Here is a 23,144-nt window from a genome sequence, read left to right as displayed (position 1 = left end):
TCACTAAAATAGGTTTTACTAACATTTTGCCAATCATAATTTGGAAATTTCAAAAGAATTTTCGTAACGTGTTCTTATTTTGCTATCAGAAAATCGTATATCAACGAAACCGTATCGATGGTTTTATATTGCATGGCGAAATTAATTCAATCGTGTGTAACTCGTGACAATTTGTGAGTGTATGGACAATTTAAGAGATTTTCTCTAATAGAACTACTAATACCGTACAAAACTTGTTTAATAAATAAGGCTTTCAACTTTTCCTCTACACAAATTAATTTTATACCATTTTTCTCGAAAGCCTAATACAATAATTGTCAAATCTACCTTGAAAATCTGAGAAACCAAAAAATAACTAATGACCAGCTTTCTTAATTCTTCTATGTGATCTTTATTCGGGAGTTAAATTTGGCCAACATTTCAAAGTTAATACGTGTTAATTATCCAAGATTTTTGATCAAAATTTAGATTTCCAGTACTTATGCACCTAGTGCACATTTGCAACTATTGGTTGTAATTAACTTTAGTAAATTCTCACCTATTCTCACCAATTTTGTGTAGAAGTCACGCCTAAAATTTTTAATTGCTTTTTTTCTTATGCAAAATTATTTATTCTTGTAAAAGCTGATTTCTGGTGACTCAATTGGATTCCAAACTTTGTTTTATAGTCATCAGCTATGCTCAATACAGTATCAAGTTCTGAATCTGAACGAATCATAGTTACCATCATTCGCATAACAGGATTTTTTATGAATTTACCGTCAATAAAAATTCCTGCCATTGATTGATAAACTTTTCTTATAAACGGCTCCAGATACAGAACAAATAATATCAAAGATAGAGGGCAACATTGTCGAAAAGATTTTTCAATTTTAAACTTATTTGTCAAATGGCCAAACATGAATTTGTTCAAACAACTTATCAAACGAACCGGGAAATCGTATCCTCCCAATACTTGTCATAATCTATAATGATTAGAAACGAAAAAAATAACTTTCACATTTCAATTTTGTGATGCACTTTATAGTGTTGTCTTTTTGCTCCAGTATGCACTATATTTTCGACCATGCGCTTCATTCATAAACATTCGGCAGACTATTTACGCACAATAACTGTAACTGTAGTACTATGATAGTGAGATTGCATTCTCTCACGACTCACCATCACAGCATACTCAAATCGCTCTCTTCCTCTCTTCTCTCTCCAATAATTCCCGCTAGTTATCTGCGTCATCGTTTCCAGCTGCTCCATCCAACGGAACTTACGATCTGATAGTGTTTGTCAACAACGCGGCCACAACAAAAAATCGCCACGTGATTCTCTTTTCTGGTGTGAGCGAGAACCCCATCACAAGGAGAGAGAGAGTGTGAGAGCGCGCGCGATATCAAAACACGCACACCAACACATAACCCCACTTTTATTCTCCCGCCTTCGACTCGAGTGCAGAAAATCGCAACCATGTCTCTCAGTCAAGTTCTGAACGTCTGCCCAAGGAGTGCCATCGCTGGACTGGGAATAGCAGCAGCCAGTAGTGGAACAACATCAACAGCAGCAGCAAGAAGAAGTGTAGGCCGCATATCAACATTACTGCTCTCATCGACCCTCAGCAGCCAGGACACCACCAGAAGAAACATGTCGACGTCGCCCTGCGCCTACAAGCAATGTATCACCCTGGACAACATCAATCCGGCCATCAAGCTGATGGAGTACGCCGTTCGTGGCCCTCTAGTCATCCGGGCCGCTGCCATCGAGAAGGAACTGGAACAGGTACGTGTGCCCTACGCCCTTATCGATTTCCAAAGAACTAGGGTCACGGTGTGTCTGAAATCGTTACTATCGAAGAAAATGTCCAAGAATTTGGCACCCACCATTCTCGAAAGGTAATATCTATTTTATTTAGTGCTTCAGCATCTTCTCCGCAAATTTGAAAATATTTCAACGAGAAAATCAAAAGTGTAATCGCAATCGTGATTTGAAGGTTTTGGGCTATTTTGGAATGAATATTCACATGCTTCAAAATATGTCAAAACAGTGCATCATGATCAATTTGTAAACCAATTAAATAACATAATATTTGCAATACCCATTTAAAATATGTGGTATCTAAGCGTCTTCTCATTCGAAATCATTTCATCAAGAAAATCAGAAGCTACAGTGATATGTATATTTATTATTATTTATTTTTACTAAAATTTTGAAAGGATATGTATATTTAGGTATCATCATTTCCACATATGTAGTTTTAATTGGAGCTCAAATTGGATGGTTTGCAGCAAGGCTGGTTTATTGTACTCTGTAGCCAAAAGACCAATTTTTATCATAAGGGAACAGCCATTATACGAAACATTTTGGATTTTGGTCAGTAGCCCCGATATATGGTTTCGGAGTTAAAATTAATATTTTCAATAATATATCAATTGGCACATAAATGAAGACTTGAGGAAAATTCTCATCACGAGAAATATAAAATCCAACTGTTCCAACTTTTCGTAAAGGTAAAACTGTCGGAAGTTTTAATTTGAATATTTTGGATTTATTCGATCATTGTGCTGAAACTCAAGTTTAGTAACAAACTTCCAATGATTTATTTTTGAATCCTGACAGGACAAGAATCCCAGAAAGTTTCTTATGAATCTTCTTAGAGATCTCTCATAATCACATACTCATCAGTTTCCTCTCTGGATTCCGTTGATATTCTTCGAGGGATTCCCATCAGAATCTATTCATGATTCTAATTAGAATTCATAAAAAATCATTGCAGGATTCATATTAGATTCCTCGCAGAATTCTCATCCAAATACTCTCAGGATTCTCATCAGAAACTTCTCAGGGTCCTCATCAAAATCCCTACAGGATCATGATAGGCAAAATAAAGTGCCCACCTCACCAGTTTCAAGGAACGGTGACGCATGGAGGTGTGATGTGATGAAATGTGATGGTCTGGGGGTGTTTTTCATGGAGTGGAGTAGGAAACCTCGTGAAAACCGACGGAATAATGACGGCAGATTCCTACATCAACATCTAGCGGGAAAATCTGGAGGTTTCGCTGATCCAGACGGGCCTTGAAGAGAAATTCATAATTCTCTAGAACAACGACCCGAAGCATACTGCCAAGAAGACCAAGTCTTTCTTCCGGTCTTTTCGGATTAAACCGCAGGAATTGCCTCCACAAAGCCCAGACATCAACCCCATCGAGAATTTGTGAGCGATTCTCGATGCTAGGGTTGACAAAACAGGTGTTACCAACAAAAATAATTATTTTGAGGCCTTGGAGCACGCCTGGGAAGAACTAGAACCACAACACCTACAAAACCTGGTGAAAAGCATGCCGAAGCGCCTCCAGCAAGTCCTTAAGGCCAAAGGAGGACACATTAACTATTAAATTGCTTTTTATTTTTCTTAAATCATCTTTTCTGGGGTCAAGAAGGAAGTGGGCACTTTATTTTGTCACTATTTTTTTTTTTTTCAATACAAATTGATTTTCTTTTTCTTTGAGAAAAATTCTTCTTTTTATCAAAATTTCGTAAGTACAACTTTAAAAGAATATCAAAAATAAAATATCAAAAATGATTTAAGTGTGTTAACTTTAATTTGAACTAAATCAATGAGAGAAATTCGAAAACTGGTGAGGTGGGCACTTTATTTTGCCTATCAGTGTAAATCCTATCATGATTCTCATCGAAACCTTCCAAATTTTTCTCCAGAATACTTCCAGGATTTTCATCAGAATTTTTCCAGGATCCGATTCGTTCCAGTATTTTTGGATTTTTTATCAAAATTCGTCCTGGCTTTTTATCATTATGCTTCCAGTACTCAAATTAAATCTTCCCATGATTATTCCCAAACTTTTAAGAATTTTCAGCATAAACATTGCAGACATTTGAAATTCAGGGATTCTCTTCAGCTTTCTTCAGGATGCTGATTAAAATCATTTCAGGATTCGCACAAAGACCCTCCCAGTATAACAGAAATTTCAAAAATAAAGCTATAACCTTCCGAAATCAAAATTGAAACTTTGTTATATACAAAGTAGTTGCAAGAAATGGCAGATTATTCTATAATTAGATGCAAATGTATCTTAACTCCATATCGCTCTGATCAGATTTGATAAATGTCGTAAACTATGAGAGATATGTAACAAATTTACTTTGGATGATGAATAAAAATAATAAATTAATTAATTGACAGTTTATTATAGGAAAATTCAGCCCGAGACTGGTTTATCCCCGTGAATAAAAATAGATAAAAGTATGCAGTCCGAGTGGACCAAGCGCCATTAATCATGACAACTGAAATAATCAGCTCGGTGAGGAATGCGAGTAAAGGCAAGAACTTCAAAATGTTTTGTCAGATTTTTCGGCATCGAATGATTCATCTTCTCATCCATTAATGGAAATAGGTAAATTTTACAAAATCCTATGCATTTGATATTGATTTTTGGAAATTCAGATAAGAAAAATGTGAACAAAAAATTAGAAACCTTTTCTAGAGACTCCGGAGAAACCTTAGGAGACTCTTACGCGATTATTTTTCAGGTTTTCCTTTTCGGATTCCTCGAGGAAAGGGATTCAGACAATTCTTCTACTGATTTTCTGGAGATTTCTTCTGGAATACTTTCAGGAGCTCCTCCAGGCATCCCTCCAGCAATCCCTCTGGAGATTTCCCACAAACTCTTCTAGGAATTTGTCCAGAAATATCACCAGAGATTTATTGGGAAATAATTGAAGTAATTTATTAAAAACTTTTTCCGGGAAACAAGACTACCTACAGTAATTTCCACAAAAGTAATTAGTATAAAATTGTTTACAGGTACTATTTTAGATTTTTTCGATATTTTTTCCACTTGTTCGTCCACCGATTTCTGCAGTAGCTACTCTACTAATGATATCTATACTGCCGTGAATCGCAAGTCAGTCCCATCTGCATTTTCATCAAAATTGAGATGAGTTCAGTTTCCAATATATCTTCCAATGCTCTTTCAGCTGCACTAATGGAATAATATGATTCGTTCGGAAAAAATAGGAAAAAACAGCAAGTCAAATTGTCCCATAATGAAAAATCCCACTACACATCTCCGCACCGTGTAACACAAAAATTAAACTAGTTTTGATCATCTTTATATTTTTCTCGGAAAGATATCGTAGTGAAAACCAAGTTCTGAAAGTTTCATTAAGATTTGAACATGTTCCAATCCCCTGGAATATTTTGTATATTCGTATGGAAAACGAGTTTGAAAACTTCACAGCCCATTTTCGCCATGCCTACTTTTTACAGATGGGACTGACTTGCGATTCCCGGCAGTATAGTTCTTACAAGAAAGACTTCAAAGTTGTAGAGTTTTTAAAGAAATTTTTGAAGGGATTTTCCAGGAAACTAAGAATTCTTCCAAGAATTTCTATGTCGATAATTTCAGTTTTTCTTCCAGTAATTTTGATATGGATTTCTTCACGAATTCATCAACGGTGCCTCTCAGGAATTGCTACTTAATTTCTCTAGAGATTGTTCCAGGGATTCTATTGCGAGCTCCTCCAGGATTTTTTCTAGGAATTTCACTAACATTTCGTCAACGAATTACTCGTACAGTTCTTCCAAACGCTTCTCGAGTAATATTTCAAAATGTATCTCCATGAATTCTTTCAAATTTGATTGAATGTTTGACACCGAAACTGCGTTTGGTGTTTTTCTACATTTTTCTAAGAAAATCATAGAAGATCTTATCCAGGAATTCGACTGATTGTTATTTCAATGAATATTTTATCGATTTACTCATTTAGCAAATCCATCATGGCTTCCTCAGGAATAAGGGACTTATTTCAAAGATAATTTCTTGAGTTCATACAGAATTTCTTCAGAGATAGCTATATTATTTGTTTTAGAAAATTCTCCAGAATTGTTTTAAGGTGTCTCTTCAAAAATTTCTATAAACCTACCTTACTGGAGACATATTTGGAAACATTCCTGGATAAATTATTTGAGTATTTCTTTCCTAATGATTTTCTTGAGAATTTCCTGAAGGAATCTTGAAAGGAGTTGTTGGAGTAATTTCTGAATAGAGGAATTCCTGATTGAAACTTAAAAAAAAACCTTCTCGATTTCGGATGAAATCAGTATAGAAGTAGATGTCCCAAACGGAAATCTTGGACAAAATCCTAGCGAAATCGGTGGAAAAATCATTTCATATACTCCTGGACGGCTTAGGATTTTCTTGATAAATTTGTGATACGATCTTTAGAAGGTTTCCAGAAAAAGTTAATGATTAAATCTGGAATCTATGAAGTAATTTCTTAAGTGAAACATAATAAGTCTCAGCTTCGACTTCTTCGACAGCTTCTAAAATGCATTTTTTTTTCATACAGAATGGTCTACTTCATATGGCTGTGTCTCCGCCGTTTCTTAATTGAAACTGATGACCTCAGTTTTTGGGAAGTAAACCAAGCTAAAAAATGGTGTAGCGGAAAAGCTATGCTTCGAATCATCTTGGAATTTATTCTAAAACTCTTAAATCAATAGTTTTTACACAAATTTTTCTACAGTTCTCAAAAATGAGGAAGTTGACCATTTTGTATGGCTTTGGTGTACTTTATATCCCCTATACTGTATATCTTTCGTGTAATTGTAGGTGCCACATCCCAGGACATTTTTTCCGTCAATAACGGTTCCAGACACACCGTGTATAAACATCTACTGATTGCGCGTTTCGATATTTCCTTTCCTCCCCTTTTCCCGCAGGGTGCCAAGAAACCGTTCAAGGAAGTGATCCGGGCCAACATCGGTGACTGCCATGCCATGGGACAGGAACCGATTACGTTCCTCCGCCAGGTCAGTGCACTTTCATTCGTTTTGTAGTAGGTATTTTTGTTCGTGAAAATTTTCCCACTTTCGACGCGCGCTCTTCAGATTCGTGACAAGTGCGACACCGCGGGTATAGAAAAAGCCGCGCAAAAACATGATTATTTTGCCCCGCGGGAGGACGCGAATGTTGTTTTGTGTATTGTGTGTACGACGTGCGCTGATTTGCAGCGGAATTATGTAACGATGATGTGGGCGATGCCTGAATGAGACCCACTTCTCCGCAGGTGGCCACCTTACTTTCATCCCGCCCGCCAGAGGATAACAGATTAACTGCATGTACACGATGACAAGGCATTGGAGGAGCAAGGAGTTTGACAGAAACGCAACGCGCCTGTGCCTTCCAATGAATGAAGACCGGAAACATGGGCACTAGGGTGGTGTTCCAGAGAAAAATAGATGTACGGGAAGGCACGGTGATCAATAAATATATGCTTGTTCTTCAAAAATTCTTGTAGAACAATGCATCTTTCTGAAAAAGTCTAATATCTTACAAATACATGACTTTTTGAGAATTCATATTATTCTGGAACACCCTAATAGGTACTATACCGCATCGCATAAACACGCGAGATGTGATACCATATATTCCGACGTAAAATGAGTACGTGAGATTCGATACTTATTGGCGGTAATTATCATCAGAGGATGATGATTATTTATCTCGGCTGCACTCATTTATACAGCTATCAGTTGCGATAAAGAAAATAGAAGTCCGCTGATAGCTACGTTACAACACATCATTGTTTGCTTACGATAAACCTATGGGCAACACATAAACTTCGAATCCAACAAAAACTAATTATTGAAGACGAGGCGTCTCTACCGGCACCGCGTTTCATTCGACGTGATGTGGCGTGTTAAACTTTAGGTGTTTTAGTGTCGATTGTATATCTACATGCAAACCGCAGAAAGACGACGACGGCACGTAACAAATGGTAGAACTTGAATTTCTGGTTTATTACTCTATTAGCATAAAAATCTATACTTACCTATACTGAGACTGATTCGTCGCTTGAAAAGCTCTGTTTTGGTTTTTTTTTTTTTTTTTGCCTATTCCGATTGCGAATAGAATGGTGTATGTACCAGAGCGTTAATGATTAACGGGTCGCAATGATTGATTAAGTGATTAATGATTACATTCAATTTTATCATGATTAATGATTATGATCATTGATTAAAATTTCTTAAGCCATGATTAATGATTGTGATTGATTTTTAAGCCAGAGTATGATTAATGATTATGAATGATGAATAAATTACAATTTTAGATGATTAATGATTATGATTAATGATTAAACTCAGTATGATTAGTGATTATGATTAATGATTATGATTAACCCTTACATTCCTAATGTCAAATTTGATCAAAATTTTCAATTTCAAAACAATAGTTTTTTTAATTATCATTTATCGTATTTATATTGTGAGCTCATTGTGAGCTTGCACTATACAAATCTCATCCAACAAGTCGTTGGCGAGTAGTGTGTGATTATTGAGATGAAATCGAATTCAGGTTAACTTCTGCATCCGTGAGTCCTCTCGTGGTGTATGGATAACGCACCCTATCTAGTGAACAGGGAGTCGTGAGTTCGATTCTCACCAAGAAGACGTGTAATTTTATCGCAAATTTCACATCATTTTTTTCATTTAATCCATATGCGAAGTATATGTAATGTTGTTTTTCAAAATTTTGTTTTTCAGTCGTCTTCTAACGTAATTCCGTAAATATTAGGATTGCAGTTTGTCTTTGAAACTGCGGGTATCGATTCGTAAATTACGATAGTTCCGAATTCATGATGAGAGCTATTTGATTCAGTTTTTTTTTTAATCATAAGTGTACCGATAAATTTTAAAGAGTGTGATCATTCGTTGCATACTTAAAGGTTTTTTTGGCATCTCATGTCATTTAATTATTGTTTTTATGATTAATCTTTGATTAATGATTACATTCAATTTTATCATTCAATAACGAATGATTAAATACCCGAAAATATGCACTAAATGACTTAAAGTATGCAACCAGTGGGTTATATACTAACACTAGAAAATGATGAATATTACTCATGATTAACAAACAATCATATATAAAAATCTTCTGAGCTTTGCTATGGCAAATTAATCACAGTTTTCAATCACAAATCGTGATTAATTGCTCTGATTCAAGAGCCAGTATCCTGGAGGTAGTGGTCAATATATCGGCTCTATGGAGCGTAGCTTGCTACATATCCAACTTCATGAATTATTAAGCTTTAAGCGGAAGTTTCAGACGTTAATGATAAACTTGAATATATGCCGGGTTGTTAAGGTGAAGCTGCATCGAAGCCAAACCTCAAATTTTCAAGAACACAAATCTAGAGAAACGGACAGCTGTTTGAGCTAAAAACTTAATCGGTTGGTCACTCGTTGGTGGTGACCCATCAATTAAATTTTCCGCTGTAACGGCTGTTTAGTTCTCTAGATTTAAGCTTTTGAAAATTTGAGGTTTGGCTTCGATGCATCTTCACGTTAAGGATTGTCGATTTCCCGGGAAAAGTATTCACAATATTGGTGTTGTAAAAATCATTAGTAAGGCGAGCAAACCCCGGTATACTCTAATATACTGCTAATCATGTGATTATATTATAATTATTCATATAAAAGTTTAATGGTATTTGCTCGCCTTTCTAGTGATTTTCAGTATTCTTTTTGTAAAGCGAAATGTTAAAATTCAATAAGTTGTTTATTCATACTCCGAAAATTCCTCCAAAATGAAAGTGAAGCACTATATAGGTAGTTCTGAAATCTAGCTTTCCATATATTAGAATTCATGAATTTTACAAACCAAGTCATTGAATTAATTCTCAAGGGAATTATTGAAATTTTTGTTATCAGACTTTTCGAAAGAATTGGCTTGTTCAGAAGTATCCAGTTTTTTTTGTATTTTCTGAATCTACATTAAAGTTTGAACCAGAACCCAAAATTTCAAAATTGTTTGTGCCCTGAAACTATTTTAATAACGCGTTCGATATTAGTATGGGAATAACTTTTGAATCACCCCCGGCAAATTTAGTTTCGCGCGAGCTGTCATTGTTTAAATTAAAATATCTACGGATTGAAATCTTTTTTGATATACTTGATATACTTAGAAAATGTGATCTTTCGAACAGGCTACGAAACACTGCAAATATTTCATCACTAAACAACCCAATTCTTGGAGAAATTTTGAGCGAAATCAGTTTGAACATTTTGTAGGTATTTCCTAACGAGATCTTTATGAAAAACTTGGATAAATATTTTTTCAAACAATGTTTTAAAGAAATTTCCTTGATTTGAATCAATTTTTTTTAGTAAAAATGGTTCGCGATTAATAATACAGTCAACTTTCGTTCGTTGCACTAAACCCGTGGCCCGATTAGTGAAAGACTTTCACTAATCGGGCTAAGTTTTGAGCTGTCAAAACACCGATTACAATAGAAATTCAGGGCTACCAACATTGACAAATTGCGGTTTATGTCAGAAAGTGACGCTTGCCTTCGTTTTAGGTGGGCTATAGCCCACTTAACGAGAGCCCAATTAAAACGAAGTGCAATTAAACGTAGTGCAACGAACGAAATTCGACTGTATTGCTGTAACGAAGTTCAAAAGATTTTATATCAGATTTATTGCTAATCAAGGAAAAAATTCATCATTATATAATGTATACCTTGTCTGTTGCATACTTCAAGGCGTTTAGAGCATACTTTTGGGCAATAATTCATTAGCTTTTGGATGACTAATCAATGATTATTAATAAAAGAATAATTAAATGGCATCTTCCTAAGGCACCGTCCACAAATCACGTAATGCTCGAAGGGAGTGGGGGAGGCTCATACGGTGTGACTCAAACAGAATTTTGAAAATGTTCATACAAAAAGCATTTTTCCAGGGTTCAAAAACTCAATTTTTAGCGCTACGTAATGAATGGATGCTACTTACACGCCTTGAAGGGTGTAACAAATGAGCCATAAACATGAAAATGAATGGCTTTACTCATTATTGAAGAAAACTACTACATTCAGTGAATTTCTGCAGGCGATGTTAGATTGCAAACATCAAAAGTGAACAAAAACAGCGAGGAAGTATTGACAGAAATACCACCTACTAGGGGAAAAGGACTAATTTTTGATCTTGAAAATGTTATGCCAATTTTCGGATTTTCATACAAAGTATACAACAATCTTATGAACGGCCAAAAAACTAGTGCTAGGTCGAAATGTTGTGATCTGCCCCTATAATCAGCAACTCACAAGCTCACAAACAACTCACAAGCTTCCAACCGCGTCTTCGGATTCGGATCATATACAACTAAGAAATGCACCGTCTTACATGGAGGAAATATTTAAGGGTCTTCGGATACAAAGCAAAGCCATGCTGTACCTGGTTGGATTTCGACGTTCCTTGGGCATAAACTCTCATTGTTCGTACCACAAGATATAAGAAATGTAAAATTTATTTATACATTAGAAGGCAATGTTGTAAAATTTGTTAAATTTTGTTCAATGATTGATTGATGATTGATTAAATGTTTGACTTATGATTAAGATTATGATTACTGAATAAAATTAACTATCTTTATGATTATGATTAATGATTAATGATTAAAACATAAAATTGCAATGATTATGATTAGTGATTAATGATTAACTTTTGATTTTTTGTGATTAATGATTAACATTTTTGATAAATCATAATCATTAATCATTAATCATGATTAAATTTATGATTAATCATTAACGCTCTGGTATGTACCGTCATTATGTTGGCAGTGCTGGCATACTACTTTCATGTTTTAATTTGGATGTAAAGTAGGGTTGCAGAACAACGTAGAACAGGTGAAAATTTGACAGATTTCAAGCCTAATTTTTCAAATCGGCGTATCTAACACTCGGATGGTTTCGAGAAAAATGCGATGCAACATATTGTAAAGAATTTTAAATCCTGTTTAAAATGTTTTGCATTTTTTCTATTGCTGTGTCTACTAGAAGTTGAAAAAAAGCACACTGTTTCGAACCACTATTAAACAATTCCGATTTGTTTTGAATTACATTGAAAAGCTGGTAAAATTATCGAATAAACCCTTTTGCTTTGTGCTGCTCACATACACCATGGATGGTTCGTCGATACCATACCTTGATTGATACATACACCTTGCTTGATGCGTCGATTTGACAGTTCGTTTTTCACTTGCGTCACGTCATATACACCAGTATTGTTTTGAAGTTGCACATACACCGGTTTGAAAATTCCCATGAAACTTAATAAAGTTAGTCAATTCGTCAGTTTCAACTTTCAACGACAACGAATGTTGGTTTCCGAATGTTTCCAATTTCAACTAGACCAACAGGAGCACCGGACGGAGCCGTGAGTAACAAAAGTAGAAGGAGAACAGTTCTTGTGAGAAATTTTTGTGAAAAATATTGGCTAAAACCGAATACTGATGATGTTCCACATCAGTTTGCCGATCCGTCAGCTAGCTGCAGCTGTGGAAATCCGAATCTCTCGATTTCCAACATGTTTAGTGATTCGGAAACAGTATGACGTATCTGATGTTTATAATTTTAGGTTTTGATTCTGCATATAGGTCGCTTTGCTATGAGCATATGTACGGTGTATGTGGTAGCATGAAAAATGTTGACAGTTGAGTCGCTGTGCAAACGAAGGGTGTATGTAGCCAAATTAAAAACACTGAGTAAAGTGCACATAGGACATAATTTAAATTTATTTTTAAAAATCAAAAAAATGGTTGTAGGAATACTGTTTTAGACTCAGTACGTAGAATATGCGTTTGTCAAGCAAACGCAAAGCAAATCTCGATTTGTTTATTTTTGCAGATACGTCGGATTGAAGAATTATGCTTGATTTGAAACTGGTTTTATAGTGATAGATATTATTTATTTATGCAACAAGTTGCAAAATGAAGATTTGCCAGTACGAGTCGTACATTCATCCAATGAGGTTATGTCGTTATTTTCCTGCTTGGGTGTGTTCTTGGATATTGGAGGTGCTTCGTGTTCATCCATGAAATTATTAGTTACCTACAATGATTACCAATTGGATTTATCAAATTCTCAAACATCGACATCTTTCTTTGAGGTTGCGTTAAGCTGCGATTCGGAAATTGAGCGTTTACGATGCCCTCAAGGAGGAATAATATCCCACCCTTTGGGAATCTAATACGCATTACGCTATTGAGGGATCTAAAAAATAGCGGATTTCCAACCTATGGATTTGCCGACGAGCATCTAGCTTTAAAAGTTTGTACGTACATGCTCTCCATGTATTTAGGCTTGCTGTCATCTATTAGATATTGTTATTAAGGGAAGGCGAAATCGCGATAAAATTCGACATTTGCGTCCTTTTGACAAAGAGATTAACGTGACTGATCAGGTAAAGTACGTCAGAGTGGGGGGATGCCATTTGGCATAAAGCCGTTTGGCATAAAATAATTTGGCATAACGGTCGTTTGGCATAATAGTCATTTGGCATAATGGACGTTTGGCATAATCATTGAAAACTGAGATGCTGTGTTTTTGGCATTACCATTGCTAACATTCTCATATGTGATTTTCCCTTCTTTTGATTATAAGCTGTTCTTTCTCATTACGTTGTTAAACTAGTGGTTTGCATTGTAACTACTAACATTTTCATTGACAATTTTGCCTTCTTTTCCACGTTGGCATTATAACTACTAACATTTTCATCGACGATTTTCCCTTTTTTTGATCACCTTCACCATCTTCTTTTATGTAGCACTATTTAAATTTCTAATTTCTTTTCTTTTATGCCAAACGTCCATTATGCCAAATGATCATTATGCGAAATGATCATTATGCCAAATGACTTTATGCCAAATGACTTTATGCCAAACGGGGTAGCCCCCGTCAGAGTAATTTCTGAGCACCTCACATTGAATTCAGAATCAAAAAAGCTTGCATGGTCTTTGGTCAAAGCTGGCGAACGTGGGTCCCTAAACTATAGTTTGTCAAATGGATTTATACTATTGTAATTCGAACAATTATTCGAAATGGCATAAGGATATCTTGTGTCGAGGCCAAGGGGCGAAGTGCGCACAATCGAATCACAATTTGACCATTTGCAAAGGATGTATCTGATGATGATAACCAGATCTTTCTCTACAGCAGCGCTCGAAGGTTCTTTTTGTCGTTGCCCTATTACGCATACATCTTAATTTTTAACCTTCCTTGTGCATTAAACAAAAGTTCGTTCACAACCGTTTCCGTTAGGCCAAATTAGAAAAAAAATATAATAAAACAAATCGTCGTTCACGGGGCCTTCCTTAGCCGAGTGGTTAGAGTTCGCGGCTACAAAGCACAGCCATGCTGAAATTGTCTGGGTACGATTCCCAGTCGGTCCAGGATCTTCTCGTAAAGGAAATTTCCTTGACTTCCCTGGGCATAAAGTATCATCGTACCTGCCGCTGCCACACGATATACGGATGCGAAAATGGCAACTTTGGCAAAGAAAGCTCTCAGTTAATAACTGTGTAATAAGTGCTCATAAGAACACTAAGCTGAGAAGCAGGCTCTGTCTCAGTGAGGACGTACTGCCAAGAAGAAGAAGAAATCGTCGTCATTCCACAAGTTATTATTCATATTTTGAACCTCTGAAAAAAATGACGTAAAAAGTAGAACAAAATGACAAATAAGAAATTTTGATCGAAAACTTTACACATGTTTGGGTTTAGGTTCAGGTTCGAGCGTTTCGGTTTGAACACAAAAATATAGTGCAAGGTGAGTACGGAACCGCCTGAACCAACGTGTTCGGTGTTCGTTTGGGAAGACTGTCCAGAAGTTCCTTCAGGAAAATCTCCAATGATTACTTCAAGTATTCCTTCAGAAATTTCTCCAGAAAACCTCGAAGAGATTTCTCCAGGAATTCATTCGAAGATTTCTAGAAGGATTTTACTAGAAATTCCTCCGAGGTAATCTACAGTAGAATCTCCGGAGAAATCTCTGTAGAGATTAGAGATTACTCCAGAGATTCTACCAGTGATTCCTCCACATATTTCTCCAGGAAAAACGTTTGATCACTATGTTTTTTTAGACCAGCCCCGATTGGGCTCTAGGAATACCTTCAGCAATTCCTCCAGGAATTCTGCCAGAAGTTCCTGCAGGGATTCGTCCAAGTGTTATTGAAGGGATTTCTGCAGACAAATCTCTACAGGTATTTTTATAGAAATTTCGCAAGGAGCTTTCACAGGAATGTCTCTAGTGAATCTTTCATAGATTCCACAAGTAAAATTGTTACTGGGGTTCCTCTAGGAATTCCTCCAAGAATTCTTCCAGTAATCCTTCCAGATATTCCTCCAAGAATTCTCCAGATGATTTATCCTGATATTCTTTCAGAGATTCCTCCTCTACAATAAATTACTGAACGGATTCCTCCAGAAATTCCTTAAAGAATACCTCCTGAAAAATCGCTACGTGAATTATTCCAAGGAATTTGCAAAGTAATCTCCAATAGGTTCCCTCAGAAACTTCTTCAGAAGTTTGTTCTGACTTAATCCGCGGATTCATCATCCCCTAGAAATTTTATCAGAAAAAACTAAGAATATCTCCAGGGATTACATTACAAAAATCTCTACCTAGATTCCTCTAGGAAAATTCAATCATGGATTCTTCCAGAAATTTCTCCTTGAATTCCTCCAAGAATTATCCAGGGATTTCTCCAGAGATATCTCTGCAGAGATTTCTCAATGGATTCCTCCCGCATAATCTACATAATGATTCTTCCAGGGATTGAGATGCCTCCTGGGATTCCTTCAGCATTTTACCCAGGTAATCCTTCAGTGATTCCTACACGAATTTCTTCAGAGGCTTCTCCAGGGATTCTCCCAGGAAAACCTCTCAAGGTATTCAACCAGAGATCAGCAATTTCTTCAGGAATTTCTCCAAAAAATACTCCAAAAATATCTCAACATGGATTCCTTTAAAAATTGTTCCAGCGATTTCTTCAGGAATTCATCCAGAGACTCCTGTAAGATTTTTTCTATGATTTTTCCACAGCATCTTCCATGGATTATACCTACAAGTGATTCTTCCAGGTATTCTTCTAGTGATTGATCTAAAGATTGCTTCATGTAATACTACAGAGATTTCTCCATATTTTTAGAGGATATGTTCCAGGGATCTCTAGGGATTACTCTATGGATTTCTTTATGAAATTTTTCTAGAGGTTCCTCCAGGGATGTCTCAAAGAATTGCTCCAACGATTTCTCCATGAATTTATCCAGGGTTTTTTTTAAGACTTCTTCAGTTCCTCAAGCATTTCCAAGAAAAAATCTAGGAGAAATCGTTGGAGCCACTCTTAGGGTGATTTCTAAATAAATCCTTGTAGAAATTTATGAGGGAATATCTAGAGGAATTTGTACAATAATTTTCGGAGGTCAATAACGAGTCTCTGGAAAAAAAATCTCGAAGAATTCCTGGAAGATTATTTGAGAAAATCTTTGGAGTGATTCATGTAGCGTTTTTTTAGATATCCCTAGGAGCATTCTTGAAGGAAAATCTTAGAGTAATTTCTTGTACAATCTCTGGAAGAATAACTGGCGGAACCTTTGAAGAAATTCCTGGTGGTATTCCTGGAGGAATTCCTGAAGAAATTCCCGTAGGAATCTCGAGAGGTCTACCTGGGGAAATTTCTGCAACTATGCTTGAAGGAATTTCTGCATAAATCACTGGAGAAATAACCGAAGTAATTCTTTAAGATCCCTGGAGGAATTACTGGATAAAGCCATGAATTTTTGTAGAGATTTTCCTGGTGAAATGCTTAGTAGAGTTTCTGGAAGGAGGAAGCTCTGTAGGATCAGAAGGAGAAAGCGTTTTGAGAATCTTTGAAGAAATCTCTGAAAGAATCCCTGGAGCAATCCCTGGAATGTTTGATTGAAAAGTTCCCAAAGAAATCCTTGAAGAAATTCATGGAGGAATACCAGTAAAGATCATACCGGAGGAACCAATGGAAAAATCACTAGAGTAACTCCTTTGAAAGTTCTCTAGAAGAATCCTTGTAAAAATTGTCCTGCAGAAGTCCCTGGAATTATCTCTGGAGAAATCCCTAGAGGAACACCTGACCCTAGAGGAACGCCTGGAGGAATTGCGAAAGGTATTCCTGGAGCTCTGTCGGAGCAGGTCTAAGTAATCTAGTAACGATCTATAGTTCTCCATGGAGAAACTCCTAGAGGAATGCTCAGAGGAATCTCAGGTGAAATCCCAAGTGGAATTCGCAGAGAAATCTCTGTAGAGATCATCTTGGAAGAATTTCTGATACAATCCCTGGAAGAATCTTCGAAAGAATTTCCGGGGAAATATCTGGAAGAGAGTCTGGAGAAATGGCTGGGGGAAGGAGGAACTATTGATGGAATCTCTGGAGGTTTTTCTTAAGGAATTCCTGGAGCTATATTTGAACTGGTTTCAAAATTACGTTTTCGAAAGCAGGCTCTGCCAGGCAATGCCAAGAATAAGAAGAATTTTATATTTGGTATTTGGCATGGTGGCTATTTGGATCTGTATGAAAAATTATGAATTTGGAGCTGTCGCATGATGTCTATATGATGGTCTGAAAATGTCCACATCACACCCTACCGGAACCGATTCCGGAATTTTTCGATCAAATCCGGCCAAATCTAACATTGAAAAATCATGAAATTTGAACCGTCGTACAACGCATGCGTATAAACTTCAGGATATGATATGTTTCAATTCCTTCTGAAACAGGTTCCAGGTATCCTTGTGTCCTTGTGTCCTTAATGGCCATACTTACAAAACATGTCCAGGGTTCCATTCGCCAGTTTCATATCTTTCCAGAACAAAAATCGATTAAAAAATGGATTTTTGAGAGTGTTTCAAAGTCATGGGTCACCTTAATGCAGAATGTGTAGCGCCATCCCTAGAGGTCGCTGAAAGCTTCTCCTAGCACAAAAATGTTCGTTTTCAGCAAGATGTTTGCATTGTACTCTGTAGCCAGAGAGAAGTGAACCCGCCTTGGTTTTCAGAAGTTAGGAAAAATAAAAAAAAATCAGATTTATATCTCTTTCCTCTACAAAGTTACAGTTCCTTCAGAGTGCCGATTGGCCCAAAATGACCCTAACGCACAAGGAAGGTTAAACAAGAAGCTACTTCGTTTTTTCAACTTATGGTGAATTGTCCCTGCTCCAAGTAAAGGGCGAACACGAAATTATTGCGACACCGAAAATGTCATGCCAATTTTCTTATAATGTTTAGAATCAAACCAAAATTTTGGGGTAGTTTTATACATATATTTACTTCAAAAATCAAAAGAAAAGTTAATCGATGGAGCTTTGAGTGTAAAATTGAAGGCATTTTCACTTGATGCGCCCCATCAAAGTCTTTACAGTGTCATCCGGTACCAGTTTCTCAGGTTTTTTTTTTCCAGTTTCTTAACATGTCCTTCTCGTCTTTGACTGTCTTTTTGGTCTTCCAAAGTTCCCGCTTCAGCTCCGGACAATTTGGCGGATTCATGTCCTTTGGAACAAAATGGACAGAATTGGCCTCATACCACTCCAGGACACTTTTAGAATAGTGGCATGATGCCAAATCTGGCAAAAATAGCGGAGCTTCGTCGTGCTGCTGCAAGAACGGCAACTACTCGAGGCACTCAGATTTGTATATCTCGCCATTTACTGTGCCTTTTTTCACGAAAGGCTCACTCCTCAGTCCGCAAGAGCAAATGGCCTGCCAAATGAGATATTTGGAGGCGAACTTCAACATTTTCTTCTTCTTAAATTTGTCGTCCACATCGAACTTTCTATTGCCGGTGAAAAACTCCAACTCCGGAATTTGCTTAAAATCGGCTTTTATATACGTTTCGTCGTCCATCACACAGCAGCCATATTTTGTCAGCATCTTCTCGTAAAGCTTCCGTGCCCGAGTTTTAGCCGTCGATTGTTGCCGCTCATCGCGGATTGGGAAGTTCTGTAGTCCAGCTCTCTTCTTTGCATTCTGGACGTTACTCTGCGACATGCCGATCTTTTTAGCCAAATCACGGCTTGAGACGTTGGGATTTGCTTTAATCATCCGCTTCACCATTCCCTCCGTCTTTTTGTTCTCCGGTCCCGGTTTTCTTCCAGCTCCTTTGTCGTGGTCCAACGTCAACCGCTCCTGGAACCGCTTCAACACTGGAGACGGTTGAATGGTGAATGTTCAATATTTTTCCCAATTGCCGGTGCGACAGATCAGGAAATTCCAGGTGTTTGGAAAATATTTGTTCTCTCGACTCCACATTGGTTCACCTCCATTTTAGTTGAATCGAAAAACACGACTTCGAGTTTGACACCATGTAAACAATACACATCAATGAGAAAGCGTGCAAAATTTGGTTGATTTTTACAAAATGGTAGAAAAATTATGCCCTGTTGAATGTGTCGCAATAATTCCATGTACACCCTTTAATCTCAGTTCTTGTAACTTATCTTACAGGAATATTCCACACAATTCCGTTCACGAGAAGAGTAGACGTCATTATAGGTTAATAGCCATATTTGAAAAGACATGCTTCAGACAATGTTATATGTTACATTGATGGTTACCTTTTTGAATGCAAAAGCGAAGCCTTCCGATACCTGATTACTTCAACGCTCTTCCCCAAGGATGATGTTTTTTACACCAATCTTCTGCAGTTTGATCTGGCTTAAAGGGTTTTGTCAGCACTTCCGCCAACATATAATCAGTCGATCAAGTTTTGACCTCAGCGATCCCCGACGTGGCTAAATTCTGGACCTTATATCTTGTATCAATGTCATTCGTCTATCTGGTCACACACTCGACTTGAACGGAGAAACCCAGTTTTTGCACCAGCTTCAGTAACCACAGTAACTAATGGCACGGGTGAATACATTATCTAAAAATTAAGTGTCTTTCCCAAATACCCTCGAAGTGAAAGCTTGAATCCTTTTCATTTGTTTGAATAGTCAATCCTACAATGACAGGTTTTAAGGAGCTTCTTTTGTAAGAGGTTTTTTTTCACCAGCTTAGGCCTCAAACCTAGTTTAACGATATGGGTAAACGTGGTTTACAGCTTAAGTCAAAGTGAAGAAATCGACCCTCAATCACTTTCAGCAGATAAATTGTCTCTAAGAGATAACAAATTACAAGACCTTATAAGGCCGAGTGGTACCGTACACCCCCGCTAATTTGAACGGTACCTCATGCAAACCATCGGGGTTTTTAATTTGAACATCTAGTCACCATAGTTTTTCTGGTTACCTTTACCGGGGTACAGATTAAAAAGTGTTCAGATTGAATGTGGTCAAACCAACGGGGGTACCCGGTACCGAAATCATAAATGCCCATTACTTCAAAACAGTTGCACCAATTTGCATCAATTTTTTTTTCATAACTGACTCTCAAACATGCATTGTTTCGAAAAAAAATCTAAAAATAAGAAAAAATCTGTAGCCCGATATATTTACGTGGGTTATGGTCATGTGGTGATCCTCTAAGGAATATCGGGCAAATTCCGGAACTAGGCAGATTTTACAAATAGAAGAGTTAAGAGTGAAATATACCATTTTGAAAGCAGCTACATGAGATCCGTGCACTATCCAACAAACACAATCAGAGTTGAACAAGTTCAATTTCATATTTCAGATGAATAAACTACTACTCAGCTACGAATGTTACTTGGGTAATACGCTAAACTTAGATTAATTCAACGCTTAGGTTGAACACCATTAAAAAAGTCATAATTTCACATGCATGTAATGAAACATGGTATCAAGAATAGCCAAGCAAAAAGCAAGTAGATTGTTTACGGTGTTACGGATCGTAAATATTTGATGAATCGGTCTTCAAAATGATCATTGTGTACCTACTGCAATTTGGAAATCAGATAAAATGGTGTGGTTTTCATCAATTGCAAGCATGGTGCGCCATGGTGGTTCTATAAACACAAACAGATCACGCATTTATTGATGTCGTGTAGCTCTGTTTAGGACAAATAATTTACATGGGTAGATTAGAAAACAACGATGACGTGCACATGGGAGAGTAAACGAGAGTACGGCTGCGAGAATTAGGTTCTATTATCACCCAACGTTAGCTCGAGAGTCAAGTGCAAATTATAACAAACAGCTCGAAACAAACACTCTGCGCAAACATGTTATGCCGGCCGGTTTGGCTATATCTGGCGTGGTGTCGCGATGCGCGGATTCTCTGTTGACAATAGCTTGTGGGCATATAAAATAACTGTCTGAGAAAATAAAGACAACGCACCACTGCGACAGTGTTGACGTCACTACTGTGGCGTGTTTTCTGTACGAGGTTCGTTTATCATTTTTTATGAGCTTTAATCAGATATACTTGAGCGCAATTTTGCGCTCAGACTAAAAATGAAAGATACTCTTCAATTTGGAGTTTTATTGGACATGATTGAATATCAAAGTTCTGCAATTTTTGTGAAGGCTGGGCAGATTGGAACCGATAGGGTTGCTTTTAGCCCATTTGAAGGGAGGATTTATTTACTGAATTAAAGTATTGCATGTTGCATCAAGTTAAACTTCGTGTTGACCTAGAATTAGCTAATAAATTGACCCTACCTCAACGATGCGGAACGTGATTGGCACAAGTCAAAGAAGAAGACAAAACTCTGTTCGATGAAGAATGCAAGAGAGTGACAAGCATGAACCTGAACGCTGTCATATGCAATATTCGAGAGGTAAATTAACTGACCAGTAAAACGGCGGCTGTTGCCCTGTGGAAGAAACAAGTTTTCCTGCAATGAAAATGAAAATGTAGTTAGAAACAGTATGAACATGAGCTTGAGCGTGATTAGTTAGAAAGAGGATGAATATGGATGATAAACTGTTGTTGTCCAGACCACAGAAGATGTTAAAAAATTTAAGCGAACTGAAAAACTCTGAGGTTCCTCGGAAGCATCTAAATCGATACATCGAATACATCTAAAGGTATACAAGAACGAAGGAATACCTACCAATCGGTTGGATGATCTCATACGTGTAATCTACAGAAAAGGGTGTAAATTACAGAGGGCTGAACCTGCTGAATTCTACGTACACAATTCTGTCGTACATTCTGTTAAACAAACTGAGACCACTCGAGAAGTCCTTTGTCAACAACTACCAAGTTGGTTTTCGTATGGGCCGCTAGACAACGAATTAGTTGTTCACCTTGCGAATGATCTTAGATAAACTACGGGAGTATAAATTGCAGTCAAACCATCTGTTTATTGATTTCAAGACAGTGTATTGATTTCGATTCAATTAGATCAATCAAATGAGTCACAGCAGACAGATAATGCCTGTACATGGTTTTCCGGCGAAGCTATTTAGGCTGGTATGGGCAACACTTGACGGCTCGGAATGCAGACGAGATGTCCACCACGTTTAAGACGTGCGAAAAACGGGTATTCTTATATAACGCGGCCAATATTGAAATGGTCGACATTATTTATTCAACTTCAAATGAAAGCTACATCCTTTTTCTTGCCGATGCCACGATGCCACTATGCTTCCTATGTGTTTGAGCGGAATATGAGATAAACCACGTGAAGAAAAACCTGTAATTTATCAAAACTTGAGCTTTTTGGCAAATTGTTTATCCTGCTGGCTCACGAAGGGCCCACCAATTCAATTTGATTGAAATCGATAAATACCTACGAGATACTTATCTCAAAAATCTGACTTATCATATTTTAGAAAACGACAATGGCTTCACATCTTAAGGCGCAAGTGAAAATGATGCAAAAGTCAACACTGAAAAAGCAGTTTTCTCTTTTTAAATAGATAAATCGAAAAAAATAAAGATACACAGCTCTTTTAATTGCCAAATAAAACAGCTGTGTGTTTTTATTTTCTTCGATTTGTTGGTTTGAATGAGAAAACTGCTTTTTCAATTTTGACTTTTGCACATTTTTTTTACTGAGGCCTTAATTGAGTTAACAGCAGTATTACAGTCAAACCTCCATGAGTCGATATTGAAGCAATCATCGGTCCATGAAAATACCGAGTCATGGAACAGCAATCTTCTGGAAAGCTCTTTCGAGGGATCATTATAGCAAGCATGAAGCTTCGTATTTAGTATGATTCCATAAGTCGATATCGAGTTATGGAGGTTTAACTTATAGAGCTTGGACAGAAATTTGTTGCTTTGTGAAATAAAATCAACAAAAGGTTTATCATTATAATATTATCGTAGTTTCTTAGCTTTTAATTCAGTACAGTACATTATTTTGCTGCTGGTATGTAAATTCGAGATTATTGAATTTTGTATATTTTTTCG

At 36.9% G+C, this 23,144-nt stretch overlaps 1 protein-coding gene across 1 annotated transcript in view; it reads left to right on the top strand.

The window, feature by feature from the left end:
* Window positions 1-23,144, top strand: part of LOC5572547 (alanine aminotransferase 1) — an 81,737-nt gene that overhangs the window by 19,286 nt on the left and 39,307 nt on the right. The window contains exons 2-3 of the mRNA XM_001660420.2: window positions 1,221-1,767; window positions 6,730-6,819. Of these exons, the coding sequence (XP_001660470.2) occupies window positions 1,459-1,767; window positions 6,730-6,819 (399 nt within the window). The 5' untranslated portion in view covers window positions 1,221-1,458. The remainder of the gene's footprint in view (window positions 1-1,220; window positions 1,768-6,729; window positions 6,820-23,144) is intronic.

The sequence above is a fragment of the Aedes aegypti genome, chromosome 1 (genome assembly GCF_002204515.2).
Source record: "Aedes aegypti strain LVP_AGWG chromosome 1, AaegL5.0 Primary Assembly, whole genome shotgun sequence".
In the NCBI taxonomy this organism is placed as follows: domain Eukaryota; kingdom Metazoa; phylum Arthropoda; class Insecta; order Diptera; family Culicidae; genus Aedes; species Aedes aegypti.
The sequence above is the reverse complement of the archived record's forward strand: the minus strand, read 5'-3'. Positions and strand labels throughout refer to the sequence as shown.